Below are 18,590 nucleotides of genomic sequence, written 5' to 3'. Positions count from 1 at the left end.
ATGGATTGGAGGGATGGACCACTCATGGCTAAGGCTGGAAGGCCACACTCTAAGGATTGTGGTCAACAGTTCGACGTCCAGATTGAGACTGGTGACAAATGGTGTCTCTCAGGGGTCAGTACTGGGACTGGTACCATTTAATGTCCCTGTTGGCAACATGGACAGTGAAACTGAGTGCACCCTCAGCAATTTTGCCAATGACATCAAGCTGAGTGGCACAATTGGTACGCTGGAGGCTGGGGATGCCACCCAAAGGGACCTGGACAGTCTGGAGAGGTGGGCCCATGTGAACCTCATGGAGGCCAAATGCACTTGGGTTGGGACAATCCCAAGCACAAATCCAGGTTAGGCAGAGAACAGCCTGACAGCAGCCCTGAGGAGAAGGACCACAATGGGCCAACCTGTTTCTCACTGCCGCCAGTGGAGCTTTCAGTTCTTCAGTGGCTTCAGAAGAGGCTGAAAAAACATTCAACCAAAAATGGCCCAGAAGGGCAATCAGGCTGTGTGCCACCAGACACATCAGTGGCTCCATACACAGCAGAGGATGTTCCTCACTACTTTCATCACAGAACTGAAATGCGTTATACTGGAAGATTTCAAGTTCTTACCTGTTCTTTTATTTCTGTCCACATAACAATACTTTATTTCATAATCCTTAAATAAGTCGTGGATTTCCTGGAAGAGAAAAGCACAAGTAACATCAGCTAAATAATTCACCAGATCAAATGCATAAGTGTACAAATTCAGCTTCACTTTTTAAACAAAACTTTCCCAATACACAGAAAATCTCACCATAGAAACGCTATCAAATATTTGTTTTCAGAGCTGGTTACGCTCTGCAGCAATGTTTTTATCTCCTGTCTTACTGGATGTGATTGAATCTCTCTCCCTTGTACAGTCACATAAGCAGGAGGTGACATGCTGCTGACTGCCTTTGGGCAAAGACAAATAACACCACAGTTCATTAAACGGCTGTACTTTTGAGAAAGTTTTTCTTTGCCTTTACAGTTAAAATTCCAGGCAGACATGAGATATCAGCAACATCACATCGTGCAGCTTACTGAGGGCAGACAACATTGCCACAAAACAGTTGCTTTAGTTTCCTCTGACTGCTCAGGTTCACCTCAGTTTTTTGCTCACTTAATAATGAATATTCTTTCAAGCAGCAGTGAATCCTGCCCAGAGCACTCCGTGTAAAGGATCCTCTGGCAATTACTGCACAGGCATCCGATGGAGAACCAACCCCAAGGGCACTGCTTCCTCCCATAAAATAGAAGGGAAAGAGCAGGGCAGCGGGAGAAGGAGGTAGGAGTGATCCTAAGAGCTGTGTTAGTTGGATTTCACTGCTCCCCAACACGAGCAATGAGTTCACATGCCCACAAACACCACACTCAGCAGCAAGAATGCAGATTTGGGCATGAATCATCCCAAATGAGCAGCATCTCAGACATGTTTATTGCTTCAATTGGGTCTCCTACATTGCAGCAAGGCCAGCTGAGTAACAAAACAATCAACAAATGTTGTCTGAAGGCTCCACTGCAGCCCCCTGGCAGGACAGCAGCCTGCCCGCCAGCGCACTAATTCAATACCTGCAGCCTGGAGGTTAATTGGGTTCTCCTGACTGCTATCAGGTGCACACCTTTTAGTCCAGGGAACGCCGGTCTCTAGTTTCACTAGCTAACAGCTGTCAAGCTCTGCATTAATAAAACAGGAGAGTGTTTCTTGAGCCACCAGCCATCCTGATCAGATGTGGTGAGGATACGGTTTCTGAACAGCAAAACGAGCCGGGCAGACTGCAGAGACTGATGGTGGTGGGTGGGAGGCTTGGCTGCCCCATTGACAACTGGAGGGCAGCCCGACTCAGCCGTGAGCAGAGATGGTTTTGCATACCAAGATTGGTGCAGCTCAGCCCCACCATGGCACTGAAGGCAGCCAAGCAAGTATTTCTGTTCTGCTCAGACAAAGGGCGACGTGTTTATCTCTTCTCACTTCTTCTCTTACAAGAGCAAAGTGGAAAGTTTTATATGGTGGATATAGAACTTGGCACCCCTGTGAGCCTTTCATGAGCTCCATGATTTCCCAAAAACTGTCTGAAATTAGAACAGCGAGGGAGAACAGCCTGCAGCAAACATATCTTTATGGGATAAGCGTGAGCTCCCGTGTTGAAAACAACAAGAGCACAACAAAGCCTTAAAATGAGAACCCAAAGTAAGCTGAAGAATGGGAGGAGAGCACTGGCAGGACTTAGGGTTGATGCTCACAGGTGGTGGCACAGCAGCTCTCCCTCCCAGGACTATGCAGTACTCCAGCAAAGGCGTTCTGCACACCTGGACCACGCGACACAAGGCACAAACAAAACTCTTACACTAATACGTGCTCCTTCAAATTCAGCAGATATTTAGATATCAGCGTACACAGTTTAAGATTCTTCATAATATCTTCTGAAGCACTAAGCCAGCTTTACAGCTTGTGGCCAATGCAACAGAGAAGCTCAGGCACTTCTCTAAATCTTACACTGTCTTTCAACTAGAAAGAAAGAAACTAGATGGGAGGCTGCTCCCATCTTAATTTCACTTAATGGCACACACCAAAGGCTCCCAGGGGAAGCATCTTGCCCCAGCCCCACATCCCAGGAGCAAGCAGGGCATGGGGCAGCCAGACCCCAGGGGCAGGAGCCCCGCACCACGAGCTGAGAGGCAGCCCCACGGTACCCAGCTGTCACTGAGCCTTCAGTTTTCCTACCAGTGGAAAAGCTGGTTGATCTAAGCACTGGGAAAAATTATATTCGTAATAAGAAAATAATCAGAGTTGGCAGGAATAGCAAAACCAAGTACATCCAAGGGGGGTTTAAGAGAAAGCATTCATAAATATAGGCTAGACACACTTTAAAGTACGTTATTTAAAGTTAGGTAAACTAAGTTAAAGTATGCTATGTTAGAAGGCCAGCGGTATCCCAAGGTGCATTAAAAAGTGTGTCCAGAAGGGTGAGGAAGGTGAAGCCCCCATCTACTCTGCCCTGGAGGGGCCACATTTAGAATACTGTGCCCAGTTCTGGGCTCCCCGTGTCAAATCAGACAGGGATCTCTTAGAAGGGATGCAGTGCATGGCCACAAAGGTGATAAAGGGCCCAGAGCACCTCCTGCATGAGGAAAGGCTGAGTAACCTGGGCCTGCTCACCTGGGAAAAGACTGAGGGCGGATCTGATTATTTATATAAATATCTAAAGGGAGGTGGGATGCACACGGATGAGACCTGGCTCTTCTCAGTGCTGTGCAGTGATAGGACAAGGGGTAATGGCCTTTTTGTTTGAGGACTGACTTCCACATCTATAAGACCAGGCCCTCCAAAGGTCATTAATACTATAATATACACAAATATGGTCATTTGGACAGGAGAAGAGCAACTTCTTCATAGACCTGAGATGGGCAGGGAATGAAATGTATATTTTCCCAATCTTCAGGAGTTGTGCTGGTGTGTTGATAAGAGGAATGCTTTGGGAATGGAAATGAACGTCATCATCCTGGGTACAGCATGGTGTATGGGTGCTAAAGGAAAGATAAGAAACATCACACCACAAACACAGATCAGATCCCTAGCTGGGGTGGACTACATCAGTTTCCTATCAATACCTACATGTTTTATTTCTCCTTAGATTCCATGATCTACAGGACATGAAAGTAATTGAGCAGCTCCACTTTACTTCGTGTCCTGCGCTACAGCAGAACATCTCTTTCATTTTGTGTCCTCAGACACTAAAGGAGAAAAGCAGAAACCCCCACTATAACACAGCTGCATTCAAAGACAACCAGGTGCAGCCAAGAGCTGATTGAAAACAGGTGCAGCTTCATTCCACACCACTGATTCCTGAGCTGCAAAAGCGGAATCAAAGAGCAAAGGGTCCTTTTGGTCTTCCACCCCCAGCAGAGAAGAGAGAACACCGTCCTGCTAATTCTAGAAGCAGCTCCAAGGGATCCCAACTGGTACTGCACACTGCTGGCTTCGATCTCGCTTAGAAGCTAACGCTTCTCTGGGAGTTAATCAGACATAGATGGCAAACCAGTGACCCTGCAAAATGAATGGGCTGGGGAAATCAAGAACAGTTCTTCCAATCCAATAGAATAATCACGAACGACAAAATATACAAAAGTTGATTTATCTTACGATGCTCCAACAAGATAAAACATGCTTAGTAATGGCCCACCTTCACTTGCACACCCCGAAGTTACCGGCATCTCTTTCACAGTACTGAAGTGATCGCCCCCCTCCCTCCTGCTGTGACCCAGGGCAGTGGGAGCAGTGGAACACAGCTTCAAGGACCTTCCCTTTGCAACTGTAGCTTTTGCTATTGAAGTGTATTAGCCCATTCATTGCAGCTGATGGCTCAGGGAGATGCACACACCACAGTTCTGAGAAGCACCCCACCCCCAGGTGCCAGATTGAGCAGCATGAAAACAAGCACCTACAGCAAAGCCTACCTTGGAGTCTCTTTGCAAAGATCCTTGATAGGAACCTCTGTCCTACCACAACGCTGCATCTAATGCTAATACCAGTGCCCACCAGGACAGACCCCTCCGTTGGCATCTTGAGAAGCCTGACACCACTGGGACAATCTTGCCCCTCCTAACACAGAGCATCACCTACCAGCTCCCTGCCATGACTCCCTGGGACCTCCCTACTGCTCTTCATCCTACCAGGGAGGCAAAGGGACAAGAGCACTTCTCCATCACTGCAAGAAGAAATAGAAGCCAGTGGAGCACATTGTAGAAGGCTGTGGGAGGAGGGAGAACTGTGGTCTTGACTGGCAGCCTCCGCTGCCCCAATACCTTTAGATCTGAACTGCATTCAGAACAATCCCTGGGGACCCCATGGCACGGCTTGTTACCAGACTCCACGTCTCCCAAGCAGGAAGACCAGAGTGAGAGAAGACCGAATGCCTGGTAAGCACAACAAATACTACACAGAGTTGTAGCTCAGCTTTTCTTGCCACAGCTCTGTTGTAGAAATACCTTCTTCCGCAAGAGAACTGCCTGTAACAACACTAATCCAGCCAAGAACGCATTTGCAAACTGAACTCTAAAACCCAAAGCAGAAAGAAACTCCTCAATGTAATTTTGCCTTTGGTCCTGGACATCCTAAGCTGTGCTGCTGGGGGAAATCCCACTGACCGACACTCAGCTCCATCCCTTGGGACAGCCACCCTGAACAATAATAAATAAGGAGGTTAATATGTAGCTACAACTGGCACAAGATCGCGCTTATCTAACTTCACCTGAAAGAAAAATCAGAGCGCTGTAATAGCGCTGAAGATGATGAACCTTGTGACAAAAGGTAACTCCTCCAATTGGATCCACACCAGCAAAAGAGTTTTTTCTCACTTCGAAACTATTTTGGTAAGTCTCGGCCTTACCTTTCACATGGTAACACCAACCCACAGCAAACCCAACGTTCCACTGACTGGAGATGAATACTTACAGTTATGAAATCCCATTCTGGAACACCTGACTGCATTTTCACGACGTTCACCCCTTTCACATAGCAGAACAAACCGGCCGGGCGGCAGCATTTTATCTCATTCTGCTTGGCTAAGCAAGAAGCAAAGAGCCCTGCAGAGCCCTCCACACAGCACCTACTGGGGGCGTTAGTTTGACTCGAGCAATCTTTAGCTTCGGTAGCACACAACAGCTGAGGACAGGGATGTGTTTAAGCTGTGCCAGGACAGAAGCTTCTCCCTCAGCACTCACTGCAAGTCATCAAAACAGAACACCAAGCTTCCCTTATGCTGCCTGGTTGCCAAACTGCCCCTTCGTGCCACTGTTCCCTTGGAAGAGTGTGACTATGCAACGTGCACCACAATGGCTTCCACTCACACCAGTTGCATTTCTTCACCAGAGCACAAGTGAACCGTGGGTGCCCCATCCCCGGAGACCTGCGATGCCACAGGTGGGCCCTGAGCAGCCTCACCTGGTGTGACACACACCTGTGGCAGCAGTAGGGCTGGATGGTCTCGGAGCCCCATCCCAACCCGGTGATCCCAGTGGGGGTGCGTGGCACAGCAGCAGGGCTCCCAGCCCGGCTCACGGCGGTAAGCTCCCTGCCGGCAGTGACGGCTTCTCGAGGAGACACGGGGATTAGCAGCGTTTCTCAAGCCGCGAGTTCCCCGAGCCCTTTCTGCAGACGAGCCCCTCGGGCTGCTATAAATAGAGGTGAGGCTCTACGTGTAAATCATCGCGCGGCACCTCGTGAAATCCTCATTTCCACACCTGCCATCGCCTCCAACCCGAAGGCGCCAGCAGCGGAGCTCGCCGCGGCAGATGGTCACCGAAAGGAAGGGACCGAGCCTCGCCGCGGGGCGATGGGGAAACCGCAGCGCGGCTCCGGGCGCTGCTCGGAGCGGTGCCGCCCGGCCGCTGCAGGTGCTGAGGCGCGGCCCGACTCGCGGAGCGGTGCAGCATTGCGCCGCGCTTCCACAAAGCGCAAATCATCGCAGCGGAACTTTCCGGCTCCGGGAAACCGCCCCCCCCTCCCGCCCTCCCGGCTCAGCCCCACGCGCGATGCGCTCCGACGCTCCTCGCGGCGCAGCCCCGCGCCCGTCCCGCCCGCCCGCAGCGATGCGGCTCCCGGAGCCGCCCCGAGCCGCTTCCCCGGGCGGCGACAAAGCGGCGAGAGCGGTCGAGCGGAGCCCCGGGGCCGCTCTTTGTTGCGGCGGCGGAGGGCAGCGGCAGCCCCTCGGCTTCCCGCCCGGCTGCAGGAGGCGGCCGTACCTGGCTGCTGCTCTCGGCCGGCAGGTTCCTCAGCAGGATCTTGCGCCGGTTGCTCAGCTCCCGCCGGGTGACCGCCAGCCGCCTCGACACCTCCTCGGCTCCCAGCGGCGGCGGCCGAGCCCCGCGCGGCGGTGGAGGCGGCGGCTCGGCGGGCAGCCCCGCTCCGCGCTCGGCTGCCGCCGCCATCTTGCAGAGCCGCCCGGCCGAGCGGGGGGGGGAGCGCGGCGGTGGGCGGAGGGGGAACCGCGGGGCGCGACGAGCAGCCGGGCCCCGCCCCGCCGCCCTCGTCCTGCCCACGGCGGGGGGAGGGAAGAGGCCGAGCCGCCCCTCGAGCCGCCCGCAGCTGCAGAAATGGCGCGGAGCGGAGCCGCTCGCCTCGCCTACAGCCCGCTTGGCTGGGGGTGTGCGGTACCCGAAACGCCCCGAGCAACCGGCGGAGCAGCCCGAGGAGGAGAGCAACGCCCGGGAGCTGCCCGGCCGCAGCAATCCCTCCCTCAGGGCCGTGGCTGCCAGCAGCGCGATGGGCGCCGCGCTGCGCTCTGCTGCTACGAAGCAGCATCTGTACAGACGGCTCCGCTTTAAGCCCCGCTCGCTGAAACACCGCCGTGGTTCTGTTCAGCTCGTTCCTTCCCACAAGTTACTCGCGCTGCCGTTCACAGCGCACCAAATTCCGGGTTGTTGTTGTTTTTTTAACGCTGTCATCAGTTCGATAAAGGAACGAAGAATAAATAGATGCGGCCAGTTTTAGAATCGGGTCTGACCGCAAAGAGGGGGAGAAAGAAAAGCCAAGCCTGAAAAACAGCCCTCAGAAGGAAACTGGAAATGCAGCTGGGGTCAGAAGGGGTGTGTGTGGGCACGTCCTTATCAAGAGGGCCTCATTGTTGGTGTATTGCTCATGGCAAAGTGTTTGCGTGCTCACAGCCATCTGAACGCCGTTAGCATCGCCTTCCTACATGAAGCAGAAGCAGGAAAACACATTGTGGCAAATTATTTGGGTGAGAGTCGGTCTGAAGGACCCAGTGAGGCTGATGAGCGTTGGCTGAGGTACGGATAACCCGTGCCTAAGGATGTATAAACCATTAATAACCCAACCTGTGGCATTACCCCTGGGAAATACATAAAAGCTTGAGTAAAACTGCAAGAGTAGTTACAAACTGATTCAAGCTATGGCAGCAAGGAAGCCATACTAAAAACTGCCTTCTCTCAACCCATCCAAATCACATCAGCTTAGGAGATGTAAACGACTCAGGGCCAATGACTCAGTGTGAATATGAGCCCCCTCCTCAGAAACACGCAGCAGATGAAGCTATCAGAGTAGAAATCTGCCCAAATATTGTATGTTCAATGAAGCTAATGAAGCTGTAAAAGCAGAGTAATTAATTACCACATTAATTCTTCCAGTTTGAAGGTGGACATGCTGGTTCACCTGTATGTCGTTGGTAATTAATCACACCTGTAACAATTACCTTCTCAACAGCTGCTGTCGTCTCCATCTGATAGGCTGCAGGGCACCCAAGTGCAGCTCATTCCCAGCTGTGGTGCACTGCTAGAATTAGCATTTCAGGAATTAACACTTCAGGATTTGCTCTTGATTACAGACTGTCCTTCCAGGCGCAGACACTGTATACATACGTTTCTATGAGTACAGCTACTCACTTTCAAACCAAGCCCTCCATGTTGATGCTCTGCACTCTGAGCAGTCTTTGGTTTTCCGGTGCACTTCCATTAGGTTTCAGAATCGCTGCATAAGCAAAAAAGCAGTATTTAAATATTGTGGAGAACTAGAGTGATCTGTAAGTACAGCTTTGGTTGCATTGCTGGCTTGATGCTATTACAGCTAAGCCACTTTGCAGTAATTCATTTGTAGCTCGCTAAATTCTTTGTTAATTAAGAATAACGACCCTGTCCACAGGAGTGGCTTTTGCAGCTCTTCTAAGCTGGAGATTAACTTACCACGGTTCAAATGGACCAACAGGCTCTGATCTGTGCAGATAAAAGCCGAAGTTTTTTAGTCCCTGCTGGATTGCTGAGTGCGGGGGATACAGGGAATGGATCTGTAAGCTCTTCAGAAAATGGATTTCTTATAAGAAAGAGAAATCCAAACTGTTTTCTATAACCTGAAACTGAATCATTTTCCTATAGCGGGTGTCTGGGATCCATCAGTAGCTGAAAATTCCACATTCCTATTAAAATCCCCATTGCTAGCATCACTTCAAGCGGTGTTTTGTTCATGGTCCAAGTGCAAGCAATACCGTTCTCTTCAGCCTGTGCTATCCACAATGGTTGCCACCTCCTGCTGCTCCTTTTGTTCCATTTGACAGCTAACACCTCGAAACCCAAAGATGTAGACTCACATGCCATCAAAATTAGTTCTGCAACGACCACACAGGTGTGCCATCAACAAGGAGCTCCCATGTTTACCTCACACTTCCAAATCAATTACCTCTAGAACACAACAAATATGCCAAAAGAAGTTTGTTTTGCCCTGTTTCTTACAAATCTGAACGCTTTGGGCATTCTCGGTGTAACATTCATGCAATAACTGTGCGAATCACTAAGAAACAAATGGAACTTTGTATCAAATTCCCAAGCTAGCACAGTACAACAAGTAACTGATACCAGCAGCACCCCAATGGAACAAAACCTTCACCATTGCCCTTGGCTGCTGAGGCGATGCTGTAGCTGTGTGTCCCACTTGGACAACGCACTGCTTAACCATCAGAACAGCTCAGCATGTCTGGGCTGACATTTTGTTGAGGCAAGTATTGTGACACGGTTAGTCTTCCTAATTAATGGCTAAGCTCATTTTAATACCAGAGATCTTTTGATTGGGTTTGAGTTCTCCAGGCACTGAGGAATTGCAGTAATATAGGATCAGACTTCAGGGTGATCAGATCTCATCCCAGCAGTGCCCATCTTGTCTGAGAGATGCCAGATGGGCAACAGATTGCTCCAGAGCTCACAGCAGCCACATGCTTCGCTCAGAGATGCAGTCAATAAACAGATATTCCCAGTTAAATTATGCCTTATTTGTACAGGATGCAGCTCAGATTCACTGGAATTTGCCAGGTACTGCAGTGTGTGACCAAAGCTGGGCCAGTCCTTTACTCTGGAAACACTCTTCCATACAGACATAGAAACATTCCAAGTGACTTCGCCCACATCTGAACGTTTTCTTTTTAAGTGGGACGTGATAGCTGTTAAGCTCAGTGTAACACTGCTCCTAAGAGAGTCAGGGATGATGGATTAACTCAGAGATTGGTTAGCAACATCTCCATTTCCATTCTGTAGCACAGTGGTTTGCAAGTAAACAGTAAGAAGATAATGGAGGTTATAGAGTGAGTGACTATTGTCAGGAAACCATTGCACTGCAATAGAATGCAAGGGGCTGTTTTAGGAATCATCGTCTTTGCAGTAGAATTTATAACCTTTGTTACTTCGTGCATATCATTAGCAAAGCAGCGTGAAGGTTTTATCTGAAGACAACAAAAGCGTAGTAAAACAGCCAACAAACCACCATGAAACAAAGCCAGTTTCCTGACTAGTAATGGAGAATGGGAGACAGTGAGATCAAAGAGCTGCCCGTACAGTCCTTGCTCATTTCTGTCCCTGAGGGCTGGAACCTCTGCAACACCTCCTCCTCAAACAAACCTCCCACTGCTTTAAGTCACCGTTCTTCTTTTCACAGGCCTTATTTTCCCTCATCCAGATCCAATTTCAAATTAAGTAATAGCTAATTGACAGAAAGTATGTTTTGGCAATGTGCAAATATAAAAAGGCTTCTTTGGTTTCTAGTAAGAGCAGGTACAGCCCGCCCAGCACTCCTACAGGGTATTTTTATTGGCTACCCTCTGTTGGGGTGCTGCAAATGGTCGTTTCAAATCATTCTGTCCCAGCTTCTCCATAAGTGCCTATTTTCTAGGAGCTGGAAATGAATGCTGAGTGCTCACAGGAAAACATTAAATCATTCTGTGTTAAAACACAGCAAAATCATACCACCAAACCAAAGCCCTCCCCCGTGGAAATTATCACACCCCCGTCACTGTCTCATCTGCAGCCTCTACAGATTATAGACTTGAAGAATATCCTGGAGGTGAGTGACTGAATAACTGGTACATATTGGAACAGGCATCACATCAGCAATTGGGTTTGACTCAATGAACCGGTCCATGATTTATCCCTGCTAGCAGAGGTTGGAGGTTTGAAATACCACCACAATATTTTCTCCTTAAAAAACCACAGTGAACTTGTTAAATATGGAAAACTGGCATGGAGGACACAATGCAAGCTCAACTTTCCCAATGTGTTCTTAAAAAAAAATTTATGAGTTTAAAGTGTTCTGCTATTGGGTTATAAAAAGGTTCCCATAGAAACAGTCACGCAACAGAACTCTGTGCTATAAACACACTGAAGTGGTCTAACTAACTTGTACGTGTTCTGATGTGGAGCAAAAAAGCCTCCTCCACTCCCTGCCATCCAGGTTGCCTGGCTGTTAGAATAATAGCACGCTTTGGTTTGTGTATAGAGATCTCCTCAGTTAAGCTGCAAATAAAATAAAGATATTAAAGAGATTGGTTTTATTTTGCAGAATTTAGGTAATCTAGTTTAACTACTCTGCATTTAATCTCTCCCAGTTGCATACGATTTGCATACATTATACCAGGAGAATGGACAGCTGAAGCAAAACAAATGTTGAAGACTGACAGATAGGCTGACTGAAAATAAACTATCCGACCAAGTTCCTGGTTTCCTACTGGTCTCAGTGCCAACCTATCCCAGTGTGTCTGATTTTATACCTCTAGGTGTGCTGGAAGAGCATTAAAGTTAGAGAACACCAGTGCTGACCAAACTGGAAATACTCAGTAGCCTCATCTAAGGCCAATCCATTGCTCAACCGCTGTGATGCTGCCTATGCTTAAAGAGCAGCCTGCCAGCTTGACCAGAACTTCAGTGTGGTGTGGAAATACCTTTTCCTTCATATTATTTTCATGCAGACATTCTGCCTGTAAAAATTACCAGCTGGATGGTCTCAGAAGTGGGGGTTATTCACTTTATCTACAGAGCAGACGTCGTCACACATTGATGCCAGGTGGAGAGCAGGGTAGAAAGGTTCCTGTGCTATGCTTTCTGGCCAACAGTTTCCCTTCTTTGCTATCACTGTTTTTGCTCCATGTGTGGTAATAAGAGCAGAGAGCACTTGTTCAGGCAGCACTCAAAGGTGGTGCTTTTTCCAGGGTCAACTACAGAAATGTAAAACAAAACGCAGCAGTATCCACCTGCTCCCGAGTTTTTAGAGTAACACCATCTACCACCACCACTGATGGAACCAGCCCAGGAATACAAACTGCTTTGTTTTTTCCCCACAGAATTGAGATGAGCCCACTATGGTTCGGTCTTTGAGCTGAAAGTACAAATTCCACATCTAATGAATGTTCAGCCTGCCATCCAACTCATGCTCCTTGCTCAGGTCATCAGTATTGCAGTCTGGTATCACCGCTTTCTGATGGCATAAAATTGCTCTGCATTACAACAAAAGACTTGGTTAAACAGAGTAGATCTGATTATCTGAAGGAAACTCTTCCTTGTGTACTTTGGATGCCTGTTTTCCTTCGTTATAGCACTAGATTATCTGTTCACCAAAAATCTCCATGGAAGTTTGCAGCAGAGATGTAGGAAATTAAGCCTCTCCCCGGGACTGAACAGGCAATTAATGTATGTCACAGTGCAGGCTGCTGCACAGTCAGTAAATCACTCTGGAAACTGCTGTCCATGCGTGCCCTGAACTACTGCCAGCTCAGGCTCCCTTGGGCTCCAAGGCAGAGGATGGGAGCGACCCAGCCTCAAAACTACACCATCCAAAGCAGGTTATGGAGAAGGTGCTGGGGCAGGGAAGTATCAGCCTCATCTACTGAGATAGAACTGGCAGCAGTTCTGCACGAACACTGGCACACACACCAGTTATGTTTGGCACTCTGCTAACAAGGCAGGGTTTGGAGGACTTCACTCTTGGACTTGAGTGTCCAAATTCCACTGTAGCCTTGGCTCCAAAACGCAAGCCCTTCTGGGCCAAGGTCCTTCCATGACTCAGTTCAAAGCAAATAAACTAGAGAAAATAATCACCCCTCGTCAAGGAGATGAGCTGCAAATAAGTAATATAAAATATTCTGATGTCTGTATTATTTTTCTCCTGCTTGGGATCAGTGGCAAAATGGATACTGTGTGGAAAACCACAACCCAACAGAATTCACTGCTGCAGGAACCCATACCCCAAACAGCACTGAATGACAAAAGAGGGGAAACTTTAGCACAGGCTTCTTTAAAACCTCAGCCATAGCTGGGATTCTTTCTCAGAAGACAAATGAAAGGGCTATCTAAGAGCTATGAATACTGCAGATTAACCTTTACATTTGCATACAGCCTCCTGGATTACCTACACTCTCCTAAGGAGATCCAGGACTTCTGCATCTTATTTCCTCCCCTTTTCCAGCTTGCTGCCAGCTCTGCAATCATTCCTACTCTGACAAGTACATTTCCTCTCCTCATCTCCATTTCTGGGTGACTTTACTAAATAAAGCCTCTGAAAGCTACAGATCTCCTTTTGACCAGCCAAAGTCACAAGCACTGCACATGGGAACACCTGATGAATTCTCAACTGCCTTCTCTCTCCACGCCAAGGGTAAAGACAATATTTCATGGTGTAAGCTGCCTTATTAAATGCTCATAGGCTGGTTGTAACACACTCTTCTTTCCAAATCACATTTTTTATCGAGGCAATAATGTAAACAATCAAAAAAGGCTCCATTTTGAAGCAGCATACTCCGAACATATGAACAGCTTCCATCTTTAGCTTGGTTCCATGGATGGGTGACCTGCTTGGTATGTACAGGAAAAGTCAATACACTTCAGAGCGCTCAAAGACTGAAAGCATGATGTCTGTTTAACACTAGTGTGTGCAAACCAAAGGCAAAGCTCACTGTAATCTTTGGGGGGGAGGGGAAGCAAAAACTTGAAAAGAACTTTTTTTCTCCAGAAAAATGAAAGAAAACACACAGGACATTAAAACAACTAAGTAACTCATGGTCATGAATGCTACCTGTTATAAATAAGGAGCATACAGGATACAAATCCAAGTCAGGCAAACAGCTGCTCATTTGTGATCTTGTCCCACAGTCAACACAGTAAAATAATAATGGGGAGGGAAGGCCGTGGAACTGCACCTGCAATGAAAACGGGAGGGCTATCACACAGCTTCTTATAGAACCTATGTCAATGCTCCCTTTGTTATTTATCAGGCTTTGCTTTAAATGAACTCTAGATTCATTATCAGCATTATATTGGTTTGTGCTGAAACACAGTCAGCATTTGAATTTACCACCTGACACACCTTTGGAGAGCTGTTTGGGTTTTTCTTCCTTGGTTACTCCTTAATAGCAGCAGCTTTGGCACCTCTCATTACCTGGAGCACAAGGAAGGCTGTGCAGATCCCACGAACCAGGAACACTTTGTATGTCCTAGAACAGAAGTGGTGAGGCAGAAATGAGAGTCAGCTCATAAAAAAATAAAAGCAAGATAAAAGCAAGGGGCTTGTGATTGCTTGGACTTTTGGATAGCTGTTCAAAGAGCACTGTTATACTGCACTTGGATATCTTTCTGGTAGAGCTACAACAGAGAGCACTGCAGGCAGTTTCTGCCCAGCAGATAATTCTAACAACAACAGCATCTCTCTGTTGAGATATTTAGTTAGAGCTGGAATTAATAACTTGTTTCTCACTACAAACATGTTCCACAATCTCATCTGGGTTAAATTAAAATTGGCAGCAGAGCAGACACAAAGTGCAAATCAAGCCAGAGGTGTTCCCTCACTTTTGCTTCTGCTGCCTTACATGTAGGGGGACAATTCTAATCTTGCTTGCTCTAAAAAACTACAACTGGGGAGCAAATACTCAGTCTGGGGAGCTACCACTGCACAGTGAGACTCCTTCATAGGCAGAACGAGGTAACATTCGGGCTCTGTTTGCAAGTTGGTAACTTCCAAGGACGCTTTTGTAACACTGTGGCAGCTTTGGGCTCAAGTGATTGGAATAAATCAAGTCTTGGATACAGTGTCACATCTCACCTCTGAGCTTCAATGAGAACAACTGGAGTTCTGCAGAACCGGGGTTAGGAGAGCTCAGCTGCTACCTGCCCTCCATTCCGCTTCTTGGCCACGGGTGCTGTGGTTTGGTCAGGCAGTAACATTAAGGTAACGCATTTTCTTATAAAGGCAAACCTGAAAAAAAACAGCCATTTGTGCACTGCCCAACAGCCTCTGTTATATTAGACATTGTAGCAAACTGTGTCCACAGATGGAACCACAAACTGTTACAGGACACTCAATTCAGTCCTTTGAAAACACAGCACAGTGCTTAGTAGACTTCTAATGCTGTCTGGTCAGCAAAAGCAACCTCACAGCCCTTCTTACACAGAGCACCAAGGCCAATACAAGACATGACCGAGCGTTCAGTAGCACACGTGAGAACTGATTATCCCTGGTGAGACTGCAGAGTCACCAACTGCTTCCAAAGCGCTCCTTTCCAGGCTCAGAAAAGCAAACGGCTCTAAAACACCCCAACACGTTTATAGGCACAGTTCAGATACAGAGAGCTCCTAAAAACAAAAGCAACCTGCTCAAATGTTTCGTTCCTCATTCAGCCACTAAATCAATGGAAACGGAGACAGAACGATTTCCATCTAGCCAGGTATCCACAGAACTATACTTTATATACAGTTTATTTCACTAGAGATTTCAATTTTATACATAGTATAAAGGGGTATCCTGATATCACACATATAGTTATTTTACCGTACTGTTTAAGAACCAATTCTTTTTTTTTTTACATAATACAGTATGAAGTACCATATTAATTAAAACAAGTGATTTAAAAGAAACTACATATAAATGGATGTTTATCATACGCACAGTGCAAGAATGATTTTATATCACCGTAATCACAAAATGTGAATCTAAAATACAACACTGTGATTTAAAACTGATTGATGATGATGCTGCACTGTGTTGCAGTCAGGCTGATTCATCTCTGAGTTACCAAGCTATGTTAAAATCCAGACAAACAGCAGCAGCTTCTAATTATGATTTCAAACAGATCCCCCCCTCCGCAGTAACCCAAGTTTTACAGAGCACTGCTTTGTCCCTACTTCAGATCTTGATGGTGTCCTAAAGAAACATTACAATGGCACAGACTTCATTTGGAATTCTCTGGTAACCGATGCTAAAGAAATCCTTTATTACTGCCATACAGGAAACCTTTTGGGATGATCAAAGAGTTTTAGATGGAGAGATTTTTTTGGGTCAGAATTTGCAAAATTTTAGCAAGGAAATGCAGGATTTCTCCTCTGCAAATAGGAAGGAAATACTGCCGTGTAAATCAGGTTGTAAAATTAACAGAAAACAATTGTGGCAAAGAAAGCATTCGTAATGTAAACACGTCGGAGACGACTTCTTCATTTTCCCTTTTGCAGAGCGGGGCAGTGGATGAATACCAGCTAATAAGAAACAGACGTCTTCCTCAGAAGAACTACTTCACCATCACAGAATATATGTGGTAGCTGTTGAAAACTGCTAACGTTTTCTCCCCTCCCTCCCCCCCCGTAGTTTCAAGTTCAATAAATAGTAGAAAAATAATCCTTTACTTAAAAATCTCGAGATGCACTGTCCCAGGTTCCACACAGCAACTACAGGAGCAATGAACTTCCTAAGAGCATTTAAACTGCAGAGAGCCCGCCGGGCTCCCCCCGTTCCGTCTGGCACCTTTTTAGTCTTCAGCTGCACAGTTTTCTGCTCTTCCAGTTAAGGAAACCAAATCGTCTCTGGCTCTTTTAAGCTCTCCCTTCTCTTGGCTCAGCATAACAGGGCTTCCAAAGCTTCGGCTGCTGTATAAACTTGCATCCCTGGTTTTGGAGGTCTAACGTGCCTCCTGTTCCATTTTATTAAATGTTATGGCAGGTCCATTCATCAAGCACATTTCCCTTCCATTTCTGAGCCAACCTTACATTGTGAGAATGTAAAGCTCTTATGCCTAAGAGTTTACTCAGGAAGTTCGTTAAACTGTTCCTGGTAAAAAGCACAGAAACAAAGGTGCCCGTGGCTGCACGGATCGTGGTTCACAAGGTTTGCTGCTTGTGTCGTTCATTAGCATTCTGCATCCACAGTGTGTACGGTGACTGCAGCCTGTAAATGGTGGCTGTGGTGTAGAGTGGGGTGGTGCAACCGGTAGTGGTGAAACTTGTGGCTCAGCAGGGCCGCTGTCTGAGGTGGCGTGTCCAGGTCTAAGTCTTCGTCGTGGTTCCCAACATCCACACCAGCTGACAGCGGATCGTTATTGCACGGCGGATTTTCGCTGTCCTCCTGAGGACTCATAGTGCTGTAGCCTGGAAAACAAAACAGCAGAGCTAAGAACGAAAAGCCACACTTAGAGGCCAATATCCACAGCGCTCAGTGCCACACCCTGCTGCTATCAGACACAGCTGGCACTTGGCAGAGAATAAACAAGGAGTGGCTTCGGCCAAGAGAAAAGGAAGAAGAGACCTGAGACATGGGAACAGGTTGCCCAGTGGGGCTGTGGATGTCCCTTCCCTGGAAGCAATCAAGGCCAGGCTGGATGTGGCTGTGAGCAGCCTGGTCTAGAGGGAGACATCCCTGCCTGCAGCAGGGGATTGGAACTGGATGATCTTAAAGGTCCCTTCCAACCCAAACCATTCTGTGATTCTGTATTACTTGAATTTCACAAACAGACAAAACCTAAGTGGGTCCCACGACCTCTATCCCTATCCAGCTACATTTGTCCTAGTAAGGACCACTGCCTAATGCCAGGAGGTAACAAAGCTTTTTCACATTACCTTGGTGCATTATGTATAATCACATCATTATATTTTAGAAGGAACACTTTGCACCTGTTGGTGTCAACTTGCAAAAATCTCGCATATGTTTGCAATGCTGGTCAGCTTTCCATACAGTAAAGAAATTCACTGAATCTATATGGAAGTGTTTTGCACTGTTCCATTAAGCTCAACAGCACCAACTCTTCCAGTTGCTCCTCCAGGCATGCACACAGCATAGTTAAGGGGAGGCTCTCCCTTGGCTAAAATAACTGCTACCGAAGGCTGAGAGGTTGAAGAAAACCAGAGCAGCCATCTTTGTGGGTAATTAAACACTGCATTCACAGGGTTAGCCTAAGGAAATTACGTCACCTGAAAGCCAGCTAACAGCTAACTGTTGCAAGACAAGACTGTGCCTTCTCAGGGAAAAAGCCATCTTGTGACAGCTTCCTTTGGTGCTTTCTGTCCCTTTCTTTTGAAGCAGGTGCTTGTAGTTACTGTGCAATTTGACTTGACGCTGAAACCACTCAGAATCAGTTTGCAGTGTCCTAAACAAAAACACCTGAGTGTTTCTAAACATGGAAATGCAACAGAAGTTTAAAGAAATAAGGATGCTTCTTTAATTAGAATAACAATCCTTCTGAGAAAACTTTGGCTAAGAGTTGAAAAAAGAACCCCTAGTGCTTCTGAGCATCTCTGGTTTTCAAGTTTTCAACTTGAGACACCCAGATGAAGAGTGCTGGAAGTATCAGGCCAAGCACCCAAAGCTGGTTCTCTCTTTCTGTGTTCTGAGTTACGGTTTCTAGTTGGCAGAGGGGAATTGGGGAAGAAGAATGGGCAGCCCTCTGAAGAGGATGAAATGACAGAGACTGAAAATAGAAGTGCACGTTTCAGGTAGACGGGAACCCTGCTACTCCTTTTAACTAGGAAGACGGCAAGGATTTGCTATAAGAA

At 47.2% G+C, this 18,590-nt stretch overlaps 2 protein-coding genes across 4 annotated transcripts in view; both read right to left on the bottom strand.

Moving 5' to 3' along the window:
- Positions 1-6,989, bottom strand: part of RAVER2 (ribonucleoprotein, PTB binding 2) — a 29,362-nt gene extending 22,373 nt beyond the window's left edge. For 2 of the 3 annotated variants that reach the window (XM_072342983.1, XM_072342982.1), the window contains exons 1-2: positions 6,762-6,989; positions 609-675 (exon numbers count right to left, since the gene is read on the bottom strand). In XM_072342983.1, coding sequence (XP_072199084.1) covers positions 609-675; positions 6,762-6,947 — 253 coding nt within the window. In that variant the 5' untranslated portion in view covers positions 6,948-6,989. Of the gene's footprint in view, positions 1-608; positions 676-5,977; positions 6,144-6,761 lie in introns of those variants that run through there. The other variant, XM_072342984.1, reaches the window with a different exon arrangement.
- An 8,514-nt stretch (positions 6,990-15,503) lies between these two features.
- Positions 15,504-18,590, bottom strand: part of CACHD1 (cache domain containing 1) — an 82,443-nt gene continuing 79,356 nt past the window's right edge. Inside the window, exon 27 of the mRNA XM_072343499.1 lies at positions 15,504-17,189. Coding sequence (XP_072199600.1) covers positions 16,951-17,189 — 239 coding nt within the window. The 3' untranslated portion in view covers positions 15,504-16,950. The remainder of the gene's footprint in view (positions 17,190-18,590) is intronic.

Source organism: Excalfactoria chinensis, chromosome 8, assembly GCF_039878825.1.
Source record: "Excalfactoria chinensis isolate bCotChi1 chromosome 8, bCotChi1.hap2, whole genome shotgun sequence".
Taxonomy (NCBI): Eukaryota; Metazoa; Chordata; class Aves; order Galliformes; family Phasianidae; genus Excalfactoria; species Excalfactoria chinensis.
The sequence above is the reverse complement of the archived record's forward strand: the minus strand, read 5'-3'. Positions and strand labels throughout refer to the sequence as shown.